The 24,176-nt window shown below is 35.3% G+C and overlaps 1 protein-coding gene across 1 annotated transcript in view; it reads right to left on the reverse strand.

Moving 5' to 3' along the window:
- Positions 1-23,958, reverse strand: part of kdm4b (lysine (K)-specific demethylase 4B) — a 59,326-nt gene extending 35,368 nt beyond the window's left edge. Inside the window, exons 1-7 of the mRNA XM_039682986.2 lie at positions 23,829-23,958; positions 19,298-19,688; positions 17,573-17,748; positions 17,057-17,171; positions 14,878-15,071; positions 8,930-8,979; positions 3,877-3,980 (exon numbers count right to left, since the gene is read on the reverse strand). Coding sequence (XP_039538920.2) covers positions 3,877-3,980; positions 8,930-8,979; positions 14,878-15,071; positions 17,057-17,171; positions 17,573-17,748; positions 19,298-19,669 — 1,011 coding nt within the window. The 5' untranslated portion in view covers positions 19,670-19,688; positions 23,829-23,958. The remainder of the gene's footprint in view (positions 1-3,876; positions 3,981-8,929; positions 8,980-14,877; positions 15,072-17,056; positions 17,172-17,572; positions 17,749-19,297; positions 19,689-23,828) is intronic.
- Between the last annotated feature and the right edge of the window lie 218 nt (positions 23,959-24,176).

Consider the following 24,176-nt stretch of genomic DNA (forward strand, 5'->3'; position numbering starts at 1 on the left):
TAAAATGTACTTTTAAAATTAATTACATTTAATTAAAATAAAAAGGTAGGTATTATAGTATAAATGTGCATTACAAAAAAAAAAAAATCAAATTGTGAAAATTCCATATACATTTAATTAAAAAAATGAGACTCTGAATATATTTATTTTGAATCTTGCATATGTCCTGAAACTAATAATGCTGAACTTTTCAAAGCATCCTCAACATGCGTCTCTGAAGACGGAAGTGGAGGACGTTTCATTTTATTTATTTTTTCCTCCAGACATCGCTCCGTTACTCCACAACATATTATTAATTTCATCGAGCTTGGTTGATAGCAATCTTGGCGAAGGCAACATTTAAAGGACTCGGTGAACTGTGCTTTGATGAAAGAGCCAATAACCGCTGAATTAAACTGCAAACGACACTTCAGAATCAGAGGGGGAAAACCCCACGCGGGAAAATCAGCCGAGACGGAGCAACATGGCGGCTTCCAACATTAATATCAGTGACCATTAGCGGCTGATGGGAAGAGACATCTTTCCCTCCCCTCTCATCAACACACGTCTTCTCCCTACATTTATCGTCTCCTTCAAATCTCTCGCGCTTCAGCTGCCGGCGGCCAAAGGAAAAGCTAAAGCCATTTTCAGGCAGTACAAGCGCAATTAAGGTGGAGCCAGTGAGCATGGCGCGAGCTAGCCGTCCGTAGCTAATGAATATTAGCATTTCCCTCCTTGCTTTGCCGCGGCTGAAGCTTCAGCGTCGCCATGGCGTCAGTCATTAACGGCATTCAGAGCGATATTTCACTTCTACATGTTTCTGGTAAGTTCATAGAATTGGTTTTTATACACTCAACGGAAGAAAAAAAGATTATTTCCACAACTGTAGAGAACGATATATAGTGTGGTGTCGAGTAAATAAATAAAAAAATATTTTAAATACATAAAATGTACAATATAAAACGCATAAAAAAATTTAATGTATACCTTTAAAATTAAAATTTAAAAAGGTAGAATATTCAGTAAATCTAAAATAAAAAGAAATTAAGTATTTTTTACATAATAAATTAAAATAAAAAACATTTAAAGTAAATACATTTTTTTTACAAAAACAAATTATTCAATTATTTAATCGATTTAATACATTTATACATATATTTTATTAAATAAATAATTTAATAAAAACTACAAAATTATAAACAATTTACTTAAACATCAACTAATATAATTACATGTTTTATATGTTTTAACGGTTTTTAAAGTTTAACTAACTTTATTATTAAAAATAATATATTACAAATTTCATTTAAAATAAATGTAAACTTACACGTATTCCAATATATTTACTTGTATTAAACTTTTTCAGTTTTATAAAAGATTTTTTTCTCTCTCAAAATATGAAAATGAGATTGAAAAATTAATGGAAAAGTTCTCTAGAAACAATTCTCTCAACTTTAAAATGAACATGAAATATTTCACAACCAAGAAAAATAGTACATTAAAATGACATGTTGTCTATGTTATTGTACCCTACTTAGAAAAAAAAAAAAAGCATATGAATCGTGACATATGTTGGCGTTATATATGATATTTGGTCTACAGGTCTTAAATGTCACCATACTGGCGGAGTGGATGAGATTTTATATATTATTTTTCTTCCTCAATTCCACCTCACACTCGATGATGGTTCCCCAGCAGGAGCTTTGAGCTGGAAGCCTTAATAACGTCCCCAGACACGGAGAGAGAGAGAGAGAGAGAGAGAGAGAGAGACCAAGAGAGAGAGAGAGAGAGACAAAAGAAAGAGAGAGACAGAAAGAGAGAGAGAGACTGAGAGAGAGACAGTTTTCCAGCTGAGATCAACACTTCAACTGTCTCTTTCTCTGTTTTATGAGTGTCACGTCGACTTAAAAGTGACAATAACATCCACGAGCGGAGCGGCAGAAAGTGAGAATCAGCACCGATGACAGGAAAAAAGAGTTCAGGGCAACGTATGAACTTTATCTAGCCTCATTATAGAGATTTATCCCAGTTTAATCTCCTGCTTGAAATCATCACGAGTGTCTCTGGCTGCTAACAATGGGAATAATCCATGGAGAAGAAAAACCAGCGCAGTGACTAATTTGCGGAAATCGGCGGCGAAGTAAATTGAAATGTAATTCGTGGTTGGAGTATAAAGTGCGTTCGCTGTCGTTGTGTGAAGGGCCACTAAATAAATGTGTGTGTGAGGGAAGCTAAGCATTGACGCTACAATATCTGCCAACAGGCGGTCTGAGACATTAGCGCTCCAGGCTACATTAGCATTAGCCTTCAAAACGCACCTTCAGACATTTGTACAAGTGTGTGAAATAGCTGAGCGTGGTTGTTATTGTTAACAGTTATATGAGATTAGCGCTCCAGGCTACATTAACATTAGCCTTCAAAACGCATCTTCGGACACTTCAGACAGCTAAGCGTGGTTGTTATCATTAACCATTACAGTTATAATAGTAGCTACCTAAATGTTAATGAAAAACATTAGCAAAACACCTCATGCTTCATTAATAAGCTAATTAAATTAGCTTTATTAGCTTTTACTGGCATGCTAATGAAACAAGCAGACGGTTTTGTGAAACGAATTAGCAATGAATTAATCGAATTAGCATTTTGTCACACACTTATTAATGTGCGAAAGTGCAAAAAATTAGCGTAGCTACATAAAAGCTAACAAAAAATTTAGTCAGCGAGTTAACATAAACTGAAATACACACAAGAAAAAGTCTAAAGTGTGTGTATGACGTTAGCGGGGCTAATATGTGCACAACACAAACCTAAGGTTTGCTGAAATACATAGAAATGGTTCGCTAGGTAAAAACCTGAAATGTTTGTCATCGTCCAGATCACAAGTTCCTTAAATTATCTTACCAAGGAGTTTGCGTAGATGAAAAGCGTAAGAATGTTTGTTTTATCAACAATTTCACACAGAAAATACGCTTCAATCGTTTCATTAATAAGCTAATAAGCTAGGCTAATAAAATTAGCTTATTAACTTCTTTTACTGGCATACTAATGAAGCGCTAGCAGAAGGCGATGATAATAAACGCTAATGAATTTTCACAAGTTACTGAAATTGCACATGCAAATGGTTTTACGAACAAATTATAAAAGTCATTATTAATACGTCAGTGTTTTAATGAAATAATAATAAAAACAAACGGAACGAAGCTGTGTAAATTGTACATTAAATTGAATATTGTTGCATTTAATTCAGTTAATTAGCATTAGCGCTTCGACATTATGTCAAGCTAGCTAGGCTAGATCATTTCGACTAAAGCTTGATACATTATGCGCATAAAGGCCTCGTTCATTAAATGCAAACAAAAGAAAAAACAACTAGTCTTTATAAACATGCTATCTTACATAAACTCTGCAATATTCAGATCAATTCAGAATCTAACTGTGAGAAATGACGATTGAATTATTCTTTTGTTCCAATTATTTCAAAAACGTAAGAAATTATAAATTGTATTATTACCGTATATTATTAAAACTAATAATACATTATTATTGTTTTATTTTTACTTTAATAAGAATTACAAATATTATATTATAACGATTATGTAAAATATTAATAATCTAGATGTTGTATAAAGTACTAAATTAATAAATAATATAAACTGCATTTTAAATATGATTATTATGACAAATTATGATTAGAAACCGGTTGTTGGTAAACCTGACTGACGCTTCTCCGCCGGTGCCAAATTGAATTATCATAATATAATCATCACATAATAACACTAATTAACATTTTTATGTATAAAATCATTCTCCATTTATTCCAGCTATATGATTTGAATATTTGTGGTGTGATGCCAGAGGAGATCATAGCGACAGGAAGTGATGTAATCAGTCACTCACTCTGTCGAACGGGATGCTGTACTTCTTCAGGATGGATGGAGAGATGAGGGTCATCTTGTGCCGGAGAAACGCGTCGCAGCCCTGAGAGCTTCCCGGGAAGAAACCTGAGAGAGAGAGAGAGAGTTTTAGTTTCATTAAGTTATATTATAATTAAGGCTGTGCAAAAATTAATTGCGATTAATCGCATCCAAAATAAAAGTCTGTGTTTACATAATATATTTGTGTGTGCTGTATATAATTATTTTGTATATATAAATACCTATGCATGCATGTATATATGTAAGAATTATTTGCGCTTAAATTCTGTATTATAATCTATATTATATAAATATAAATATTTTATATATGAATAACATATTTTCTTAAATATATACATGCATTATATATACAAAATAATTATATACAGCACACACAAATATATTATGTAAACACAGACTTTTATTTTGGATGCGATTAATCGCAATTAATTTTTGCACAGCCCTAATTGTATATTTGTATGAATTTACATGACTTTTATTTTGGATGCGATTAATCACAATTAATTTTTGCACAGCCCTAATTATATATTTGTATGAATTTGTATGAATTGTTATAATAATAAAACTTAGTTTATTAATATTGCACGTTTCATATAAATATCAGATATAAATTGCCATTTATACAGATAAAGTTATTTATTTCAGTTATTACAAAACAATAAATATGTGCATGTATTTTGTAAAATCTTTATGGAATTTGTTTCATACTTTTACAAATAAATTATTTTCACATTAAAAATGGATTAACCCAATATTACGGTGTATATTATACCATTATTAGATAATGCAAAACTTCTATCAAATCTATCAATCAGTCAATAAATTAATCAGTCAAGGTCAGCATGCGGTCTATAGGTCATAAACAGGGAGACTTTAGTACAGAGCCAATGCAAAGCTATTACATTAGAACCATCATCTGGAGATTCAGACAAGAGCAAGTCGTGATTACGAGCGTAACGTATAATTGCCTGTTGGAGGTTATCGGTAAAAGCTCTGCGTGCGTCAGTCTGGTCCGGCCCGGGTCAGTACATCAGACACGCGCTCAATCACTCTGAAAGCCTTTAATTATTATAATCATCTCCCTCATTCCTACCCACAGACTACAATATGGGTCATTTCAACACGGCAAAACGTCTGACAATCGGCCCAACAGCGCAAACACAGCGTTTCAGAGTGTCCTCTGTCATTACCACAAGTGGATGTCTCAGCTTACGTATGTCTGATATTGGTTCGATTTAACTTACTGAAGCCCTTTTTTCCAAAGTTACCAACGTACGGCCATTTTTTTCTTGGTTTTCCGCTCTATTGTTACCGAGATATATGCTCCAGAACTCTTAAAGGGACAGTTCACCCCAAAATGAAAACTCTGTCAGTAATTACTCTCCCTCATGTTGTTCAACCCCCGTCAGACTTTCGTTCATCTTCGCAACACAAATTAAGATATTTCTGATTAAATCTGAAAGCTGATCACTCCTGCATAAGCTTCTAAGGGATCGAAACTGGCCGGCACAGAAAAGTTATTAAAGACATCGTTAAAATAGTCCAAGTAGCGATAGAAAGTAGCAGAAATTTCTTAATTTGTGTTGCGAAGATGAACGAAAGTCTGACCGGGTTGAACAACATGAAGGAGAGTAAATACTTTGAGTTTTCATTTTTGGGGTGAACTATCCCTTTAAACGTTGACTGCAAAATTTTAAAAGCCAAAAATATGACCAAATCTAGCTAGTTTACGAGACTTTCTCCGGTTAGCACGTTTCTGTCGCGCATAATTGATTTTTTCCAGTTATTCGTACATCAGAAAGAGCAGCAACAAGGTACATGACATGAAAAGAAGCCTCACATTTTCCAAAACAACATTAAACTGAGACGCGTCTTTTCCAAAGTACAGAAGACGAACGTCCTTAGTCACTGCGACTGATAATATATCGTGTTGTCAAACGCACAAGCTCGAATTGACTGCCGAAGGTGTGGGAAGCTGATCGTGAGAGATGATTTCAACGGCACACATCATTAATTTATCGTAAAGAGCCGGGACTGGCTTTGTTTTGTGCTTTAAGGCAGATTTAACAGATGAAAACGACGGTAAAAACGAGGCGACTGACGCGATGGAGTGTGCTTTTATGCGAGGATTTGAAGTACTGGAGTTTTGCATAAACCATTAGTGGGTGTCACGCCTTGCATAACGGAAAGGTTCATCACACGGGATGCCATGAATGTGTGCAATGCTTTCCTTGGGATGGTGTGTGTTCGATGCAAACCAAAAGAGGACCAAAACAAGACTTGATACAGTCATGGGATCAAAACTCTGCTGTGGCTTTTTCTATACGACATCTCAGCGGAGATCAAAACCCTGTCGTTTGCTTCAAGCACACATCTGCGCTATTTGTGGGGTGTTTGTTTAAGTGGGACAGGATCGTGTATATAGTTATGGTAGTTCCTTGCGCTGTAGCGTTTTGGAAGTTCAACAGCACACAGATGCTTTCACAGCCTCAGATCTCAGACAGGCACAAACACATCTTCACATCTCGTAATCCAAAGGGAGACGTGAGGGCTTTTCCTAGACAGCACGTCAAAATTTCAGCGCCGACTCGCACCTCGTTCAGGATTATGACGATGTTTTCGCCTGCAGAAATTTGGGGCCGGAAAAACCCACGGATCAGCATTTTTCCTGTTTTAGGAATAAAATAGTTCACCCAAAATTGACAACGGTGTCAATATTTACTCGCCCTCAAACCCCTATGACTTCAGTAAAGCACAAACTTGTACGAAAAAAACTTGTACGACTACAAAAGACTTGATAAATAGAGTATGGCTCTTATGGACTGTATTATTGACACCTATTATCATTTTCTGCCGATATATGGAAAGCAGCTTAAACATTTCGTGAAATATCTGCATTTCTTGTCGCACCAAAGAAGGTTTAGAGCAATAAGAGATTGAGGTTCCTACATGAACTATTCATGTTTTACGCTACTGTGCCTTTAAGATTTCTATATGCAAATGAGCTTAAACAGCACCTGTTCCCATTCCCTGTCAATATATATAAAGAAGCTTGAACATTTAGTGAAATATCTGCATTTCTTGTTGCACCAAAGAAGGTTTAGAGCAATAAGAGATTGAGGTTCCGACATGAATTATTCATGTTTTACGCTACTGTGCCTTTAAGATTTCTATATGCAAATCAGCTTAAACAGCACCTGTTCCCATTCTCTGTCAATATATATAAAGAAGTTTGGACATTTAGTAAAACATCTGCATTTCTTGTTGCACCAAAGAAAGTTTAGAGCAATAAGATATTGAGGTTCCTACATGAATTATTCATGTTTTACGCTACTGTGCCTTTAAGATTTCTATATGCAAATGAGCTTAAACAGCACCTGTTCCAATTCCCTGTCAATATATATAAAGAAACTTGGACATTTAGTAAAATATCTGCATTTCTTGTAGCACCAAAGAAAGTTGAGCAATAACAGATTGAGGTTTTACGCTACTGTGCCTTTAAGATTTCTATATGCAAATGAGCTTAAACAGCACTTGTTCCCATTCTCAGTCAATATATATAAAGAAGTTTGGACATTTAGTAAAATATCTGCATTTCTTGTTGCACCAAAGAAGGTTTAGAGCAATAAGAGATTGAGGTTCTTACATGAACTATTCATGTTTTACGCTACTGTGCCTTTAAGATTTTTATATGCAAATGAGCTTAAACAGCACCTGTTCCCATTCCCTGTCAATATATATAAAGAAGCTTGAACATTTAGTGAAATATCTGCATTTCTTGTAGCACCAAAGAAAGTTTAGAGCAATAAGAGATTGAGGTTCTGACATGAACTATCCATGTTTTACGCTACTGTGACTTTAAGATTTCTATATGCAAATGAGCTTAAACAGCACCTGTTCCCATTCCCTGTCAATATATATAAAGAAGCTTGGACATTTAGTGAAATATCTGCATTTCTTGTAGCACCAAAGAAAGTTTAGAGCAATAAGATATTGAGGTTCCCACATGAATTATTCATGTTTTACGCTACTGTGCCTTTAAGATTTCTATATGCAAATCAGCTTAAACAGCACCTGTTCCCATTCCCTGTCAATATATATAAAGAAGCTTGGACATTTAGTAAAATATCTGCATTTCTTGTTGCACCAAAGAAGGTTTAGAGCAATAAGAGATTGAGGTTCCTACATGAACTATTCATGTTTTACGCTACTGTGCCTTTAAGATTTCTATATGTAAATGAGCTTAAACAGCACCTGTTCCCAATACCGGTCAATACATATAAAGAAGCTTGGACATTTAGTGAAATATCTGCATTTCTTGTAGCACCAAAGAAGGTTTAGAGCAATAAGAGATTGAGGTTCCGACATGAATTATTAATGTTTTACGCTACCGTGCCTTTAAGACTTCTATATGCAAATGAGGTTAAACTACACCTGTTCCCATTCTCTGTCAATATATATAAAGAAGCTTGGACATTTAGTAAAATATCTGTATTTCTTGTTGCACCAAAGAAGGTTTAGAGCAATAAGAGATTGAGGTTCCGACATGAACTATTCATGTTTTACGCTACTGTGCCTTTAAGATTTCTATATGCAAATGAGGTTAAACTACACATGTTCCCATTCTCAATCAATATATATAAAGAAGTTTGGACATTTAGTAAAATATCTGCATTTCTTGTAGCACCAAAGAAAGTTTAGAGCAATAAGAGATTGAGGTTCCTACATGAACTATTCATGTTTTACGCTACTGTGACTTTAAGATTTCTATATGCAAATCAGCTTAAACTGCACTTATTCCCATTGTCTATCAATATATGGAAAGCAGCTTGAATATTTAGTGAAATATCTCAAATTCTTGTTGCACCGATGAAAGAAAGTTGAGCAATAAGGAATCGAGTGTCCTACAGGAACTATTCCTGTTTCTCCCGTGCCTTTAAGATTGTTATATAAAGGGCCTATGATTTGATCAGCTAAGCTTGAAGACATGATAATGAACGGATGTGAGGTCTTACCTTGTGCCAGCCTCTCCAACCTCTTGCCGTGCTCGGGAGGAATCGCATACCTGCGGTGAAGAGGAAAAAACCCAGATCAATTAATGGGATCAATGGAAAAGACGAGAGGGAAAGACACTGGAGGGACGCACAGCGAGACGCCTCTGTGCGAATCATCCTCTGATCATCATACGCTTTTCTACAGCTCTCGAAAACATGAAACGCGCACACAGAACATTTCACCCCTATTTCACATTCACCAGTCACACGGTGGTTTAAAGAAAAAGCTACTCAAATGTCACAAAGACAAAGCCTGGAAAATTACTGCGCGAGGGCCAATTTATTTAGGCTAATCGGCTCAAACACGCGCAATAATAACATTCCACCCGAAGCTACAGACTGTGCTGCTTAATTTTAAAATTATTTTGCTGCAGATGGAAACAGTACAATATATTCTGTGCCGCTAAAGGTTCACTTCGCTTGATGCGGTTATTGACATTGCCTGCATTAGCCTAATTATTTCCTCAAGTTTCCAGAGGAGCCGAAACCCTCCCGAGGCCCTGAACGCAAATGTAAATCCGGTGCATCACCCTGCCCTGGGCTCCAGCTTCAAATCACACATTCACAATGAGGAGAACATGAGTTTGGGAGGCTTTTGAGCTGCGTCACACTGTCCTCTACTGGCGGCAGGAGACAAAACAGGGATTTTACAAGCACTTCAAGTTAAACACAGGCCAATTTCACAGCAGTGGTTTTCTTTACACAGACGGAGGATCATCTGAAAGTCAACTGAATACCAAGTGGACGGATTAAAAGGTTGTGTTTGTATGCAGCTGATGGGATTCAAAGGAAGAGCTTGTTTTATTTCATAATGTGCTGTTGATTTTACTGAAGTAGAAGGAGTAAAGGTACAAGGAGGGACTGGAACTGAAAGAACACCATGGCTTGAATTTGTGCATGAACTAACCAAACAAGAACAAAAACAGGATGGAAATAGATGGCGAGTATAGTTAAGGAGCTCTGAACGTTTCTCTTGATACCCTACTACACAACTACTAGAGGCATTCAAAAACATCTAGACATAATCTAAACGCAATATAACTGGATCTCGAGAAAGTTTTACAACTTTAAACTTAAATATAGTGTCTTAAATCTGTTTCTCATGGCGCAAAACACTACAAAGCAGCCCAAGACGTCCAAAGTAGACCAATTCAACCCGCAACAAACATGGTTGCCACCCAGCAAGCAAATTGACGTTTAAAAGACGTCTAATAGCCGTCCAAACACAGCCTAGACATCTGAACATAGAAATGAACATGTCAAAGAAATTAAATCAAACACCTTGTAATCTTGGTTGACTTTGCTTAAATGATGGAATATCAAACATCTCGCAAGTTATTTGGCAAAAATGACATGGAACCAAATTCAAGGTTGTTTTGTATAGAAGTGGGTTAATCAAAGCCGGACTCTATCGGGGCTATAGTTAACCTAGACGGTGAAATGACGGCTATTGGTTGCTGGGTAATCTCTTCCAATGCCTTGAAACACCAAAGACGGAGCCATCAAGAAATCGAACGGCTGTTCAGAAGTGCCCCAAACGCCAACAACTCTGAAGACATTGGCAGTGGTAGATTTAATTTGGTGTTTGAGGTGCCACCACAGATCAATAATAATTAGATGTCTCTTTCTCCTTTTCTAGCAGATAAAAGCCAGATCTGATAGGTGGCTGTAATTAGGGTAGAAACACTTCCTGCCAGCAGGAGTATCTTTCCACCCCACTAGCCCCACTAGATAAAGCTGACAGTAACTCAATCTGGCAACCGATATATGCAGAAGCTCGATTCGATCTGGAACTGTCAGGGGGGGGGGGAAAGGCAAGTATTGATGAAAATCACACTAGGGCACCAGAAATCAAGCAAAATCTAAGGGGTTTGACTTGGTGTGACTGGAAACGCCCATTTGGAGAACGCCTCTAGTCTCTTGTGGTTCCTCAAGTACCACCAGAACAAAGGAATTCGTCCAATAAACACCGTTTGAGATTTTGAGACAAGGGTACTTAGGAGCCTGGGCATTTGTAAGGGACGCATCCCATTTACCTTGCTTACAACCCATAAAACAATTCCATACTTCACTTCCCAAATGTGATAACTCTCCAATCCCATGCTGGCAACACAAAACCCCAACCTGCCAAACGGCATCGCCGCAAGTGGCGGCGTTACGGTTTTATTTGTCATCATCTTGAAGAGGACCGGAACAAGAAAACAAGCAATAAGAATCAAGCTATCCCCTCGGTTGCGACACTCCCTCTCCCGGCGATTATTTCCGGCAGGGTGCGCAACACTTTGGGCCGCTCCGCAATCTTTAAGAATCTGACACCAGATCTCAGGAGGCGGCGAGAATTATGACTTTGATGGGAGGAGAGTTGGAGGCGAATGAAGTTAATTTCACAGTGACTGAACAGAGGGTTAGGCAAACATCTACCACACACACTTTAACATACTGTAATTACCAGAAAAGTAAAACGGATTCAATTTCAAAAAAGCGGAAGGGGGTGTTTGGGTGGGGAGGACACATAGTTGCATTAAGCCGAGTTGAAGAGCGAGTAAATTCTCTCCTCTTTGCTTTTTTCCCCCCCAAGCAAGAGTCTTGCCGTTCTCTGTTATGCAGAGAAACGACGGAAAGTTAACTTGAGATAAGGCCTCCGGAGAGCGAGAGAAAGAGAGAATGCTTAGCTAGAGACATCTAACACTTCAGAGAGATATGAGGACACAGAAGAAATGGAGACGGAGAGATACTCAAGTAAGACCTCTCAAAGAATCATGGTTTTGCACCCTTATCCATTTGGACAACTGTGCGTACCGGACCAGGAACCAAACACGCTACATGATTAAACTCTACGGACACAAGCGTAAAGCACTAGCATAAAATCTGGCCCTAATGCAACTTTAAATAAGGAATCCTTGATGTTAACTCTTGCCTTTGGATTCCACATCTTTTGGTCAAGGATTAGAAGTTAAAGGGTTTCATTACAGCTTGTTATTGGGGGAAACAGTATTTTTACGGGTTAAGAAGTAACTTTTCCAAATTGTAACAGGACAGAAAATATATATATATATATATATAAACACTTTTAACTTTCCTTAAAGAAACAACGCAGTTGGGAATAGTATTTTTACATACAAGGCCTCTTTTCCTAACCATAACAAATATGGTAAACAACACTCTTTTAACTTTCCTTAAAGAAACAGTTTAGAGTTTCCGCAAGAAAAAAATGGTGCCGGTCACTTTAGGTTTAGTTTAACGGACATTTTGATGATATGCCGGTCAAATATCGCCTCTTAATTAATCAAGTTGGGGAAAACTGGAGGCAGGCTATGTAACTTAAAAAATTACATAATCAGGCCGTAGCCTATAGAATGCACCGTTTATTAGCATAACTTTCAAATAGACGGAAACCATGAAAACATGAACGTCCGATTGGCGTTAATCAACGGCAATTGTTTTTACTATGGTTTCACGTTAGTTTAACAAATGTGTCTGCGGATATCTAGAGATTCAGAAGGGCATCGAGGCAGTGTAGATCCATGCAATCCTCGGGGAACCTTGCAAGGCATCTATCAGACGTTGAACATAGCGTTCCCTGGCTTTTTTGAAAGCTTGAATGTAGCGGTCGCTACGACATCCTTGTATGTGTGCCGTCTTTAATAACATTCAAATGGTAGAGCCTGTTCCTTTATAACATTGCCAAAGGTCGGTGTATTTTTTAAAATGTATATATTTTAGGCTTATTCTCTAATTCAGATTGTGTTAGGGGGGCGGGATTATTAGGCAATTTTAATTGGACAATTTGACCGGAGAGATTTAATTTTGTCGGACATTTCATTTTTTTCCCGGCCAATGTCCGGTAATTACCGGACAACGGAAACCCTGAAACAGATGCGGTTTTAACTTATGCATCTGTGAAACATTCACTTACTGGTGTGTTGATGTACTTCTGACTTGATTTAGAGGATACGGGTGACTGATGCTTGATCTTACAAGGGTACAAAAAGCACTAGTTGTCCTTGCGCTCTTAAAGGGATACTCCACTTTTTTTGGAAATAGGCTCATTTTACAACTCCCCCAGAGTTAAAAAGTTTGACTTTTACCGTTTTCGAATCCATTCAGCTGATTTTCTGAGATTTAGAAGAATATCAACTGGTAACCAGACCGTTTCTGGTCTCATTGACTTCCATAGTAGGAAAAAAATATACTATGGAAGTCAATAGGACCAGAAACTGTCTGGTTACCAGTTCTAAATATCAGAAAAAAATCGGCTGAATGCATTCGAAAACGGTAAAACGCAACTTTTTAACTCTGGGGGAGTTGTAAAATGAGCTTATTTCCAAAAAAAAAGTGGAGTATCCCTTTAAAAGGAAGTCATTTTGTAAGTTCATAATAAAAACTTGTAGAGTTAAATAGGTTTTACACACTTACCAGCATTACCACCAATGCAAGAGCATCATTAAATGGTATTTTCGTGATCGTGGGAACCCTGTTGTTTACCGCGTCAACTTCCAACTTCCAAACTTTCCTTAAAAAGATTTCACGTCACACACGGTGTTTGTGTTGAAGCCCTTTACAGTCCCCACAAAGATTCACTCTCAGTCTGATTGACTACTGATTTCCAGCTTGAGGAAAAGACACGGGATGCACAGATGGATGAAATATCACCTTGTACAACAGCCCGAGATGCTGCGTCTGATGAACGCTCAGTTTGAGAGCAACTTCAAGACGACGCAAGCCAAGGGCGTAAAGGACTAGTGTGCAAGTATGCAAAACACACATTCATCCTTCTCAAAAGAAGGGGGAAAAAAATGACAGAATACACCAGGGAGGAGACCAAACACCGGGAATGAGAGGGAGAACTGTCTTTACTGAGCTCACATGTGGAAAAAGGACCCTTAAAGCGTGTTTATTTGAACTCTCCCAGCACGGGAAAGACATCCAGCTGGAAAATTGTGTATTCTGAACCTCAAAATGCTGTATAAAAATGTCTCTCCCCAGGAAAGGAGAGTCAAGTTGAACTTCAGGGAAACAAAACAACAGAATACCAAGTCATTTCAAAGGCATTTTGCTTTCGATCGAGGGATGTTACGCTTGGTTTACACATCACAATGTAATATTGTCTAACGAATAATACTTTTTGGCCACACAATACTTCTCGTTTACGTCCATCTAATGCTGTAGAGGATTTACTTCACAGCGAAGTGTCTGAAACGATTTGTTCTGTCATAAAGAGCCTGTTGTGAGTTTAAATGCGGCAAGAGCGAGATAAAGCACACATGATTCATCTCTCTCGATGACATCATCCTGAACGTTCACAGCTGATGTGAATGACTACAGCGCCCCCATGTGGTCAAACGCGGATCTACATTAAAGTTCCTTAAATGTTTTATCAAAGTGTTTTTCATCCAATTAGGTTTTTTTTAATATCATGATTGTTGGGTCTTATATCATCTTATTTTTGTTCATATTTTGTTTATTTAAAGGTCATTTTTAAGGTTCCTTTTAAATAAAAATTTTGGGGGGGTTATTAAAAAAAATAAATCTAATTTAGTTCTCTTATGTATATCTTAAAAAAAAAATATATATATATAAGGTAAACATTTCCATATAATTACACAAATGCTGTCAAAAATATTTTAGGTTTTTATACATAATTTTCAGTCATTGCAGTTGAATTATGATGCTATATTTGTTTTCTTTGCTTGTGCATGCAGTAAAATTTGTGTATAATTAGTCTGTTGGACACTTATTGTCACTTGAACTAATGAGCCACCATTTTATCTTCACAAGACTTATACGTGGAAATAAATCTTTCGGCTAAATAACTAACATATTTAGCCAATTTAATCTATTTTATTTGTTTAAAAAAGCCCTATAAACTCAACTAAATGTGAACGACGTGGTAAATGTAGGATGCTCACCAGGACTTTGGTTGCCCGAAATGCAGGTAGTTGATGCTGTAGAGGTCCATGTCCTCCGTGTGCCAGGCAAAGGTGGTTTTCCACATGCCGAAGTACAGGTACGGGGTGTTCACCCCCTCGATGACGATCCCACACTCCTGCTCCACCATGTCCAGAAGAGTGTTCAGATGGCCGATGTTCCACTCCGTAATTTCCTTTACGAGGAAAAAATTCATTTATATGAATAATTATACACAATATTTACTGAATGCATAAGCAAAGAAAACAAAAATTGCATAATAATTCAACTGCAATGCCTGAAAATTATGTATAAACACTCCTGAAATGGCAATATTTTAACAAAATGTTTGTGGAATTATATGGAATTATTTTTTTGTTTTCTTTTCAAGATATACATGAGAACTAAATTAGATTTTAAATTTTTTTTAACTTAAATAACAATTATTTTATTTAAAAGGAACAAAATATGAACAAAAATACAAGCTTCACAAATTCTACATTTAAAGACCCAACAATCATTATATAAAAAATACCTTAAAAAAAATGTAATTGGATGAAAAACAATTTGATAAAACATTTAAGTTAAAGGATCTAGGGACAAAAATACAAGCTTCACAATTTCTACTTTTAACTAACCTTTAACAAAAATGAAAACATGTTGAATAAAAAAAAAAAATCAAAAACAATTGAATGAAAAACAAAACATTTAAAGAAGTCCTTAACAAAAATAAAACCTTACAATAACGCCACAAAATAAAAAACAAAAAAATCGTACAAATTTAACTTTACGGATTAAAAACTACTGTAACAGTTTTGACCTGTCACAATAGTTGTCCCTTGGTATGTAAGGCTTAGACCTGACACTAGGGGGAGGTAGTGGGCTTATTGATTTTGGATATCAGTAAGGCAATGATAGAAGAAGTGAGATTGGTTTGGGAACAAACAGCATTGTGCTTGTGTGCCACTCTTAAGAGTCCAGACTGGGAATCTATGGGATTTTCTGCTCAGTCAATGTAAGATTTGCTGTTTGTTTATGTTTTATTCAAGGTTATTTTTGGCCTCTGTGGATGCACTTATAGTATGATGATCTTTGTTTGTTTGTTTGTTTGTAGAAGGACTTTTTAGTCCTTACTGATAATATCCAGGAGGACTGTTCACCAAAAGAACTGTTTAACCTGAGGACACCCTACTGCTACCTCCTTGATATCTGAAGGGTTGACGGACAAGGAGAAAAGTCTAGTTGTTCGCATGGTTTATGATGAATTGTATCGGACTGATTCCAACCATGCCGTTTGTAGACTTTCGTGCACATAAGTACAGCAGAATGGACTTTTCTATCCATCCAGATAAGAACTTTAGTTCTGCTAGTTTTGTTGATATGTGACTTGTTCCTTCCATGTTGAAATGTTTTGACTCTGTTCATGATATGTGTGATTCCCTCTCATGTATTTACTATTCAATGTATTCTTTACTTTTTTCTTATATGAATAATACTCACCCTTGCATCTATTTTGTGTCTTACTCAGTATTTAGACTAACACAGAGATTAGCTGGCGGTTCCCTCCCTAACTAAAACTTTGTGGCAATTGGTCTGAGTGTGCATACTAGACGAATTGTTACACTACTTAATAAAAAAACTCTACTCCTACTTTTAACAACCTTAAAATGATGCTATAAACACACAAACATACCATAAAAAGTAACTTTAAATAAACCAAATATGAAGAAAAATACAAGCTTCGCAATTTCTACTTTAACAACGTTAAAATGATGCTATAAAAACACAAAAATACCTTATTATACCAGTTTATTTTTTTTATGTAAAATTGCAAATATCTTCATTTTGCAATGGCTCTACGCTGATAAACATTAGCTATTCCTCACAGACGTAATGGATATTTTCAACAATAAAAGTTATCTTTTTTATACATAAATATTTCTATATTATTCTTTTCTTGCACCCTTGTGTGTATTGTGCAAAAGTCACATGGCTTTAAATGGGTTATAACTTACAGTCAAGGTCAGCAAACGATCAATCACATTTTAAACTTGTAACATGTTGAATTTTGGACACCATTTATATTTTAAGCCAAATTTAAGTGTGATGTACCTGTGTTTTTAGTTTTAGAAAAGTCGACCAGAGTTTTTAGGAGAGTGTGTGTGCTACAGACTGACTCACCGGGTCGTAGATCGAGCCGCTGACATCAGCACCGTAAATGGGCGAGACGAACGTCAGGTTTTTCCAATACTTCCTTTCCAGGTCATCAAAGTCCTTGTGTCGAGGGGTGCAGTACCTGCGGGAATCATGAAGGACCGAAGGGAAACACTCGTTTGAGGCATCTTAAATCTACATTAAAACTTCATTAATTCAAGACTTCCGTTCGTCTTCGTAACACAAATGAAGATATTTGTGATTAAATCTGAGAGCCGGATCACTCCTCCATAGGCTTCTACGGGATTGAAACTTGCCGTCAGAAATATCTTAATTTGGGTGCTGAAGATTTACAGGGTCGAGGGAGGGCAATTACTGACAGAATTTTCATTTTTGGGTGAATTTTTTTTTTTTTTTTGTCAAAATACACATGAAAACGTGTTTTTAACTAGCCAAACGGTGCATTTCAGTTCAATTTTACTCACTTTTTTTTTACAGATAAGCCAAAACTTTATAAAAAAACTCTGATAAAACAAACCATACTTTTTACTATTGGCCAGTTTGCGATATTCCCCGACCGTCATGGACTTCTTCTGGATGTTGTATTGAGTGAAGAGTCCCGATTGGCCGGTCACCACTTGCATGATGGGAGCGGGAATGACCATGTCTTCAATGCTATCGTAGCAGCGCCGTGGCTTCCAGCCTTTCGGTGGAATAACCTGAGCGTCGGAAGATGAGGAAGATAAAAAGGATTAATGTACTTTAATAAATCAACAAATCTACAGTTAGATTTAGTCATTATGCTTGTTCAAGTCCTTAGAAGACAAATGACAATCTTGGTGTTTCTCAATGAATTAATGCATTCAGCAAATATTAATCAAGGTTCATGTAAATTTACATATATATATATATATAGTTCATTGCCATTCATAACAAATCAATGGCAATGTGTATTAATGTTTACACTATACATTATAATAATTGTGCATAATACATTAATGTTTATTAATGCAACTTGAAATGTTAGAAAATACATTAACCTAATATAATAAATAAATTTTTATAAGTACAATACTTAATAAATATATATATATTTTTATTAATTTAATTAATTTATTATTAATATTTTATAAAGATAATACTGATATATATATATAACTAATTTTAAAAATTAATAATTAATAATGTTTAACAATAATGAATCATTTTAATAATTTTAATAATAATTAATAAATTAATAATAATAAAAAATTAACAAATATTAAATAAAAATTAATAATTTAGGTGCATTTGTTCATTTAAATTTTTGGAGAAGATAGGTTGGATAAAGGCTCTTAAATATTGTTCGATAAACAGTTTTTAATGACCAACATGGATACGTATAAAAAAAGCATATAAAAATACGTAAATTGCTAGATTTTTTGATTATTTTAATGATGTTGCATTATTATGGTATATAATAGAAATTATTAACAAAATTAGTATTGAACTGTATAAAAATTATCATTATTGCTATTGTCAGTTTTAGACATCAAAACTTTTCAACAATTTACTGAAATACGCATGAAATTACAATGATTAATGGCCTAAAACATTAATTATTGATTAATTATTGATAATTAAAACATTAATTACAATTACAATAATTAATGTTTCAGGCCATTAACTCATAGGTTTGTGTTCATTTATTACTTATGCTAATACATTTCAAGTGGTATAAATTAAAGAACTAAATAACTATTTAGACATAAATGAACATGAATCATCAATAGCGTGTTTATAAATTAACATAAACCTAGATTAATAAATACTTTTAAAAAGTGTAGTTCATTGTTATTCAGTATAATTAAAGCATTAATTGACTGTAACCATCTTGCATACTGAAACTTTTTAAACTTAAAGTCCCCCTGTCATGAAGCTCCAGCTTTTAATGTTGTTTATGTGTGTATGTGGTGTTTTTAATACGCTTTAAGACACACAACGTGAACCAAAGACAGTCTCAAACACACGCTTTGAAATCGCTGGTGTTTCTGACGTCACAAACCACCTTGTAACCAATCAGATCAACGTGCGATCGTTGCGAGTGAGTGGAGGTGGGGCTCATTTGCATATTCATAGAACCACGCATACTAAATGAGACAAGGGTGTCGAGTTACATTCAAGATATTTTAAGGCAAGAAGACAAGTTTTTTTTTTTTTAAATAAGTAATTTTGGTGATCAAAGATGATTTTAAGGGATTAAACAGGCGGACGATCTATTATCGGTACCTTCGCCAGACCCGCACGATGAGCTCCTTGAGTCTCGATGTAGGCCATGTACTTTCCAAAGTCCTTGAACTCCTCCATGGTGGGTCTGAAGGTCATGATTTTGTAGGAGGAGTTCGCCGCTGGAGGAGGAGCGGGTTCTGGGATTCGTGGTTCTGGGATTTGTAGTTCTGGTGTGATTTCTGGTGCCGATGGTTCTGGTTTTATGTCTGGGGCCGGTTCCGGGGCTGGATCTGAAACCGGTTCCTCGCATGGCTGTGGATTGGAGTCTACTGGTAAATCTGGAGCAGTTTCTGCTTGCGGAGTCACGTCTAAAGCGGGTTCGGGTTTTGCGAGGGCCTCGGGGTTCGGGTCTGGAGGTAAAGACGGGTCCATGACTGCAGGTCAGCTGATGCTGCGGACGGAGATACACAGATCACAAATAAGCTGTTGAACAAACTTTGTTTTCACACAAATTAAGTCAATTTTTAAAAAAATTAAGTTTTAAATATATTAGGTTGATTGAACACAACTAAATTAAGTTGTAACAAAAAGTTAAAAAAATCGTGTTACTTAAACTTAAATTGAACAAGAGGCAAACGTTTATTTTTTGAGTGTGATCCAATCACCACAGCACTTTCCGAAACACAAAGCAGCTAAAATGTTTGGAGAAAAGCTGAAAAATGTATTATAAGTATAAAAATAATAAATTAATCGATGTATTATAATTTTATTCTCTCATGTCAGTCAATCAGAAATGATATCAGGTTGAGGATTAACTTTTCTTTTCTGTAAAAACAAAAAAAATTCTTAATCAATATTTTAGGTTAGATTAATTTAAGTGAGCTTAAATCAATAAACATATAACTTAAGAATAAAACTAATCTACAAAACCCTTTTTTTCTTCAAATCATTCAATCAGAAAAAATATCTGGTGTTTGGTAACTTTACTGTAGTTTTTTGATTTTCTAACATCGATATTTTATCGATATTTCGACTTCATATCTCACAATTCTGACTTTATATCTCACAATTCTGACTTTATATCTCACAATTCTGACTTTATATCTCACAATTCTGACTTTATATCTCACAATTCTGACTTTATATCTCGCAATTCTGACTTTATACCTCACAATTCTGACTTTATATCTCACAATTCTGACTTTATATCTCACAATTCTGACTTTATAACACGCAATTCTGACTTTATATCTCACAATTCTGACTTTATATCTCACAATTCTGACTTTATAACACGCAATTCTGACTTTATATCACACAATTCTGACTTTATATCTCGCAATTCTGACTTTATATCACACAATTCTGACTTTATATCTCGCAATTCTGACTTTATATCTCGCAATTCTGACTTTATATCTCGCAATTCTGACTTTATATCTCACAATTCTGACTTTATATCTCGCAATTCTGACTTTATATCACGCAATTCTGACTTTATATCTCACAATTCTGACTTTATATCTCACAATTCTGACTTTATATCACGCAATTCTGACTTTATATCTCGCAATTCTGACTTTATATCTCGCAATTCTGACTTTATATCTCTCAATTCTGACTTTATATCTCACAATTCTGACTTTATATCTCACAATTCTGACTTTATATCTCACAATTCTGACTTTATATCTCGCAATTCTGACTTTATATCACGCAATTCTGACTTTATATCTCGCAATTCTGACTTTATATCTCGCAATTCTGACTTTATATCTCGCAATTCTGACTTTATATCTCTCAATTCTGACTTTATATCTCACAATTCTGACTTTATATCTCGCAATTCTGACTTTATATCTCGCAATTCTGACTTTATATCTCACAATTCTGACTTTATATCTCGCAATTCTGACTTTATATCACGCAATTCTGACTTTATATCTCGCAATTCTGACTTTATATCTCACAATTCTGACTTTATATCTCACAATTCTGACTTTATATCTCGCAATTCTGACTTTATATCACGCAATTCTGACTTTATATCTCACAATTCTGACTTTATATCTCACAATTCTGACTTTATATCTCGCAATTCTGACTTTATATCACGTATTTCTGACTTTATATCTCACAATTCTGACTTTATATCACGTATTTCTGACTTTATATCTCACAATTCTGACTTTATATCACGTATTTCTGACTTTATATCTCACAATTCTGACTTTATATCTCACAATTCTGACTTTATATCTCGCAATTCTGACTTTATATCACGCAATTCTGACTTTATATCTCGCAATTCTGACTTTATATCTCGCAATTCTGACTTTATATCTCACAATTCTGACTTTATATCTCGCAATTCTGACTTTATAACACGCATATCACGCAATTCTGAATTTATACCACGCAATTGTGAGAAAAAAAGTCAGATATTTAATTTCTGATATTTCAAAATGCGCATAAAAACAGGGTGATGGAAACAGCTAGTGTGACAAAAAACTTTATTTTAAGAAATAAAAACGTTTTTTTTAAATTCAAACTGTACTGAGAGAAACGAGTTTACTAACTATAATAAACTTAACAATAAAACTAATCTATGAATCAATTTTTTCTTCCAGAAATTAGGCTATAAAATTTGTATAGCCTAATTTCTGGAAGTAAACAATGTTTTTATTATCAAAAAATGTTATCAAAACATTGTTTTCTTCAAGATCTAGTTAGTAGGTGGGGAATAATTTGGGTTTACTATTTATATCTTTCATCTATTCATATCTTTAATAATTAATCTCACATCACAGGGCCTTTTGAAATGAACCAGTAAAGTACAAATATTCCAGTAGTCTCTTAATTAATATAAAACTGCATGAATAAATTATTCAAGAATAGAAAAATGTTGTTTAAAGCACTTTTAGATTACGGCTATAGCATGTCACCTCTTAAAATGTAATTTAAAGTGCAAACTCGGATTTACAAAACACAATCCATGTGTAAATGTCTTTAAAAAATGATCAAAATGCATAAAATAAAAGCATAAAAAACCTTAACGTTTCAAAACAGTGCAATTACCAAAGCGAAACTACCAGACTTGACTACTTCCTCATATCAGACCTGTCGCATTCATCAGAAACACACAAAACATTAGCCAAACCGCCACAAAAACGATGAAAAACATGCTCAGTTATTAAACATATGGGCAAACGGGATCTTTGTGGACAGGGTTTAAATTAATAAACACGTACACATCAATACAAAAACATTTACAATCTGTTCTGCACTGAATTTACATGTTTTGGCAAATGCAAATATTACTTCTCATTATTCAAGACACATTTTGAACAACAAAGATGCAGTTTTAGTGCTGTAGTAGTAGTACAAATGCAAAAATAATTCTATATTATACTTTTTATTATCATTTCATCAGCAATTTTCAAGTCGCCAACCATGAGAACATAAAAAAGTTAACTAAACTCAAATAGCTAACATTATAAAACAGCCTGACAAGCATGAAGCTTTGCATGATTTTTTCTTATGCACAAGACAGTGAGTTTAACAGGAAGCTTGATTTAAATAGAAATATTTATGACTAACTTATAATATTATCAATAATAGCTAGAAAGCTTTCCTTTGCTTGTCACAGCCAGACAGATACTACTTTAATTTAAATCACCATCTTATATTGTATTATATTTTAACGACTTCACAAGATTATGCATGCATGAAATAAATATTAACTTCATTCCAAGCAAGTAGACAGCTTTATTTAACAGTGACTTTGTTTAGATATTAATATTCAAGCCATCGCTGATTTTTACAACAGAGAATGTCATGCATAACTGAACTAAATCAATAACATCGTACAAAACTCAGTAAATAACATGCATCTATCACTGCTTTCTTTGCCTTTCACTGAATGTACAGCATTTAGTATGTTATTTATTTATATATTTAATGATTTTGCATCTAAATGTTAAATGATTTCCATTGCTCATTTTAAAAACCATATTATGGACTATATGTATTAGCATAAATATTACCTATGCATTGAAATAAAAACAAACGTTACATGCATCAATCACCCTACGATCTGTGCTACCATTTGCATGCATTCAACAAATAATCAATAAGTGTACGTTATGCAAAATGTATCTCAGCTCAAATACATACCAATTATTTTATAACATTCGCTCACTATGCTTTATTAGACACGATATCAATGTAAAATAGGCAGTGTTCATCCCAGCTCAAGTTCAAACAGCATTAGATATGGAGGGGGTTTAAATGGCCTTTGTGTAGCAAAATTCATCATGGCTACTAGAGCAAAATGCATTGAAAATTCACACCTAAACTATTAAACCCGTGCATATACATCACATACTGTGACCTATGGAATAAACTCACGCCTGTATTTACGAGCAAAAGCTTTAGTGTGGTCGTATTTCTCGTTAGTATCGTTTATGCTGCTGGTTTGACAAGCTTATCAACACAGCTGCTCTGTAGCATCTAAAATAACAATAAAAACTCATCCAATGCCCGTGGGTTCGACCCGAAACCATTACATCAACGGTATCTATCGCTTTACCTCCTGCTCGGGCTCGTTTCTCGCTCTTTTTTCGCTGTTTTCTTTTCGATTCTGTCCGTTTTGTCGATTCGAAAGGCTCGATAGTGTTACAGCAGCGCTGGGCCGCGGCTCCGCCCACTGCAGTGCAACGTGCGCTGTGATTGGCCGGAGAGACGTATCGCGTAGTCGCCCATTGGCTGGCGTGTTTGATTGATGGCACAACCGGCCTATTGTTTTGTGTTTGTGCGTTCTACTAACACGGAAAACACGTACCTCAAGAAATAACGAACTAACAAGTGTCTTCCGGTATGACATATTTAATACGTTTAATGTCCCATATATATCACGTTCTTCCCATTTCAAACATGT

Source organism: Pimephales promelas, chromosome 2 (assembly GCF_988280905.1).
Source record: "Pimephales promelas chromosome 2, fPimPro1.hap1.1, whole genome shotgun sequence".
NCBI classification, from domain to species: Eukaryota; Metazoa; Chordata; class Actinopteri; order Cypriniformes; family Leuciscidae; genus Pimephales; species Pimephales promelas.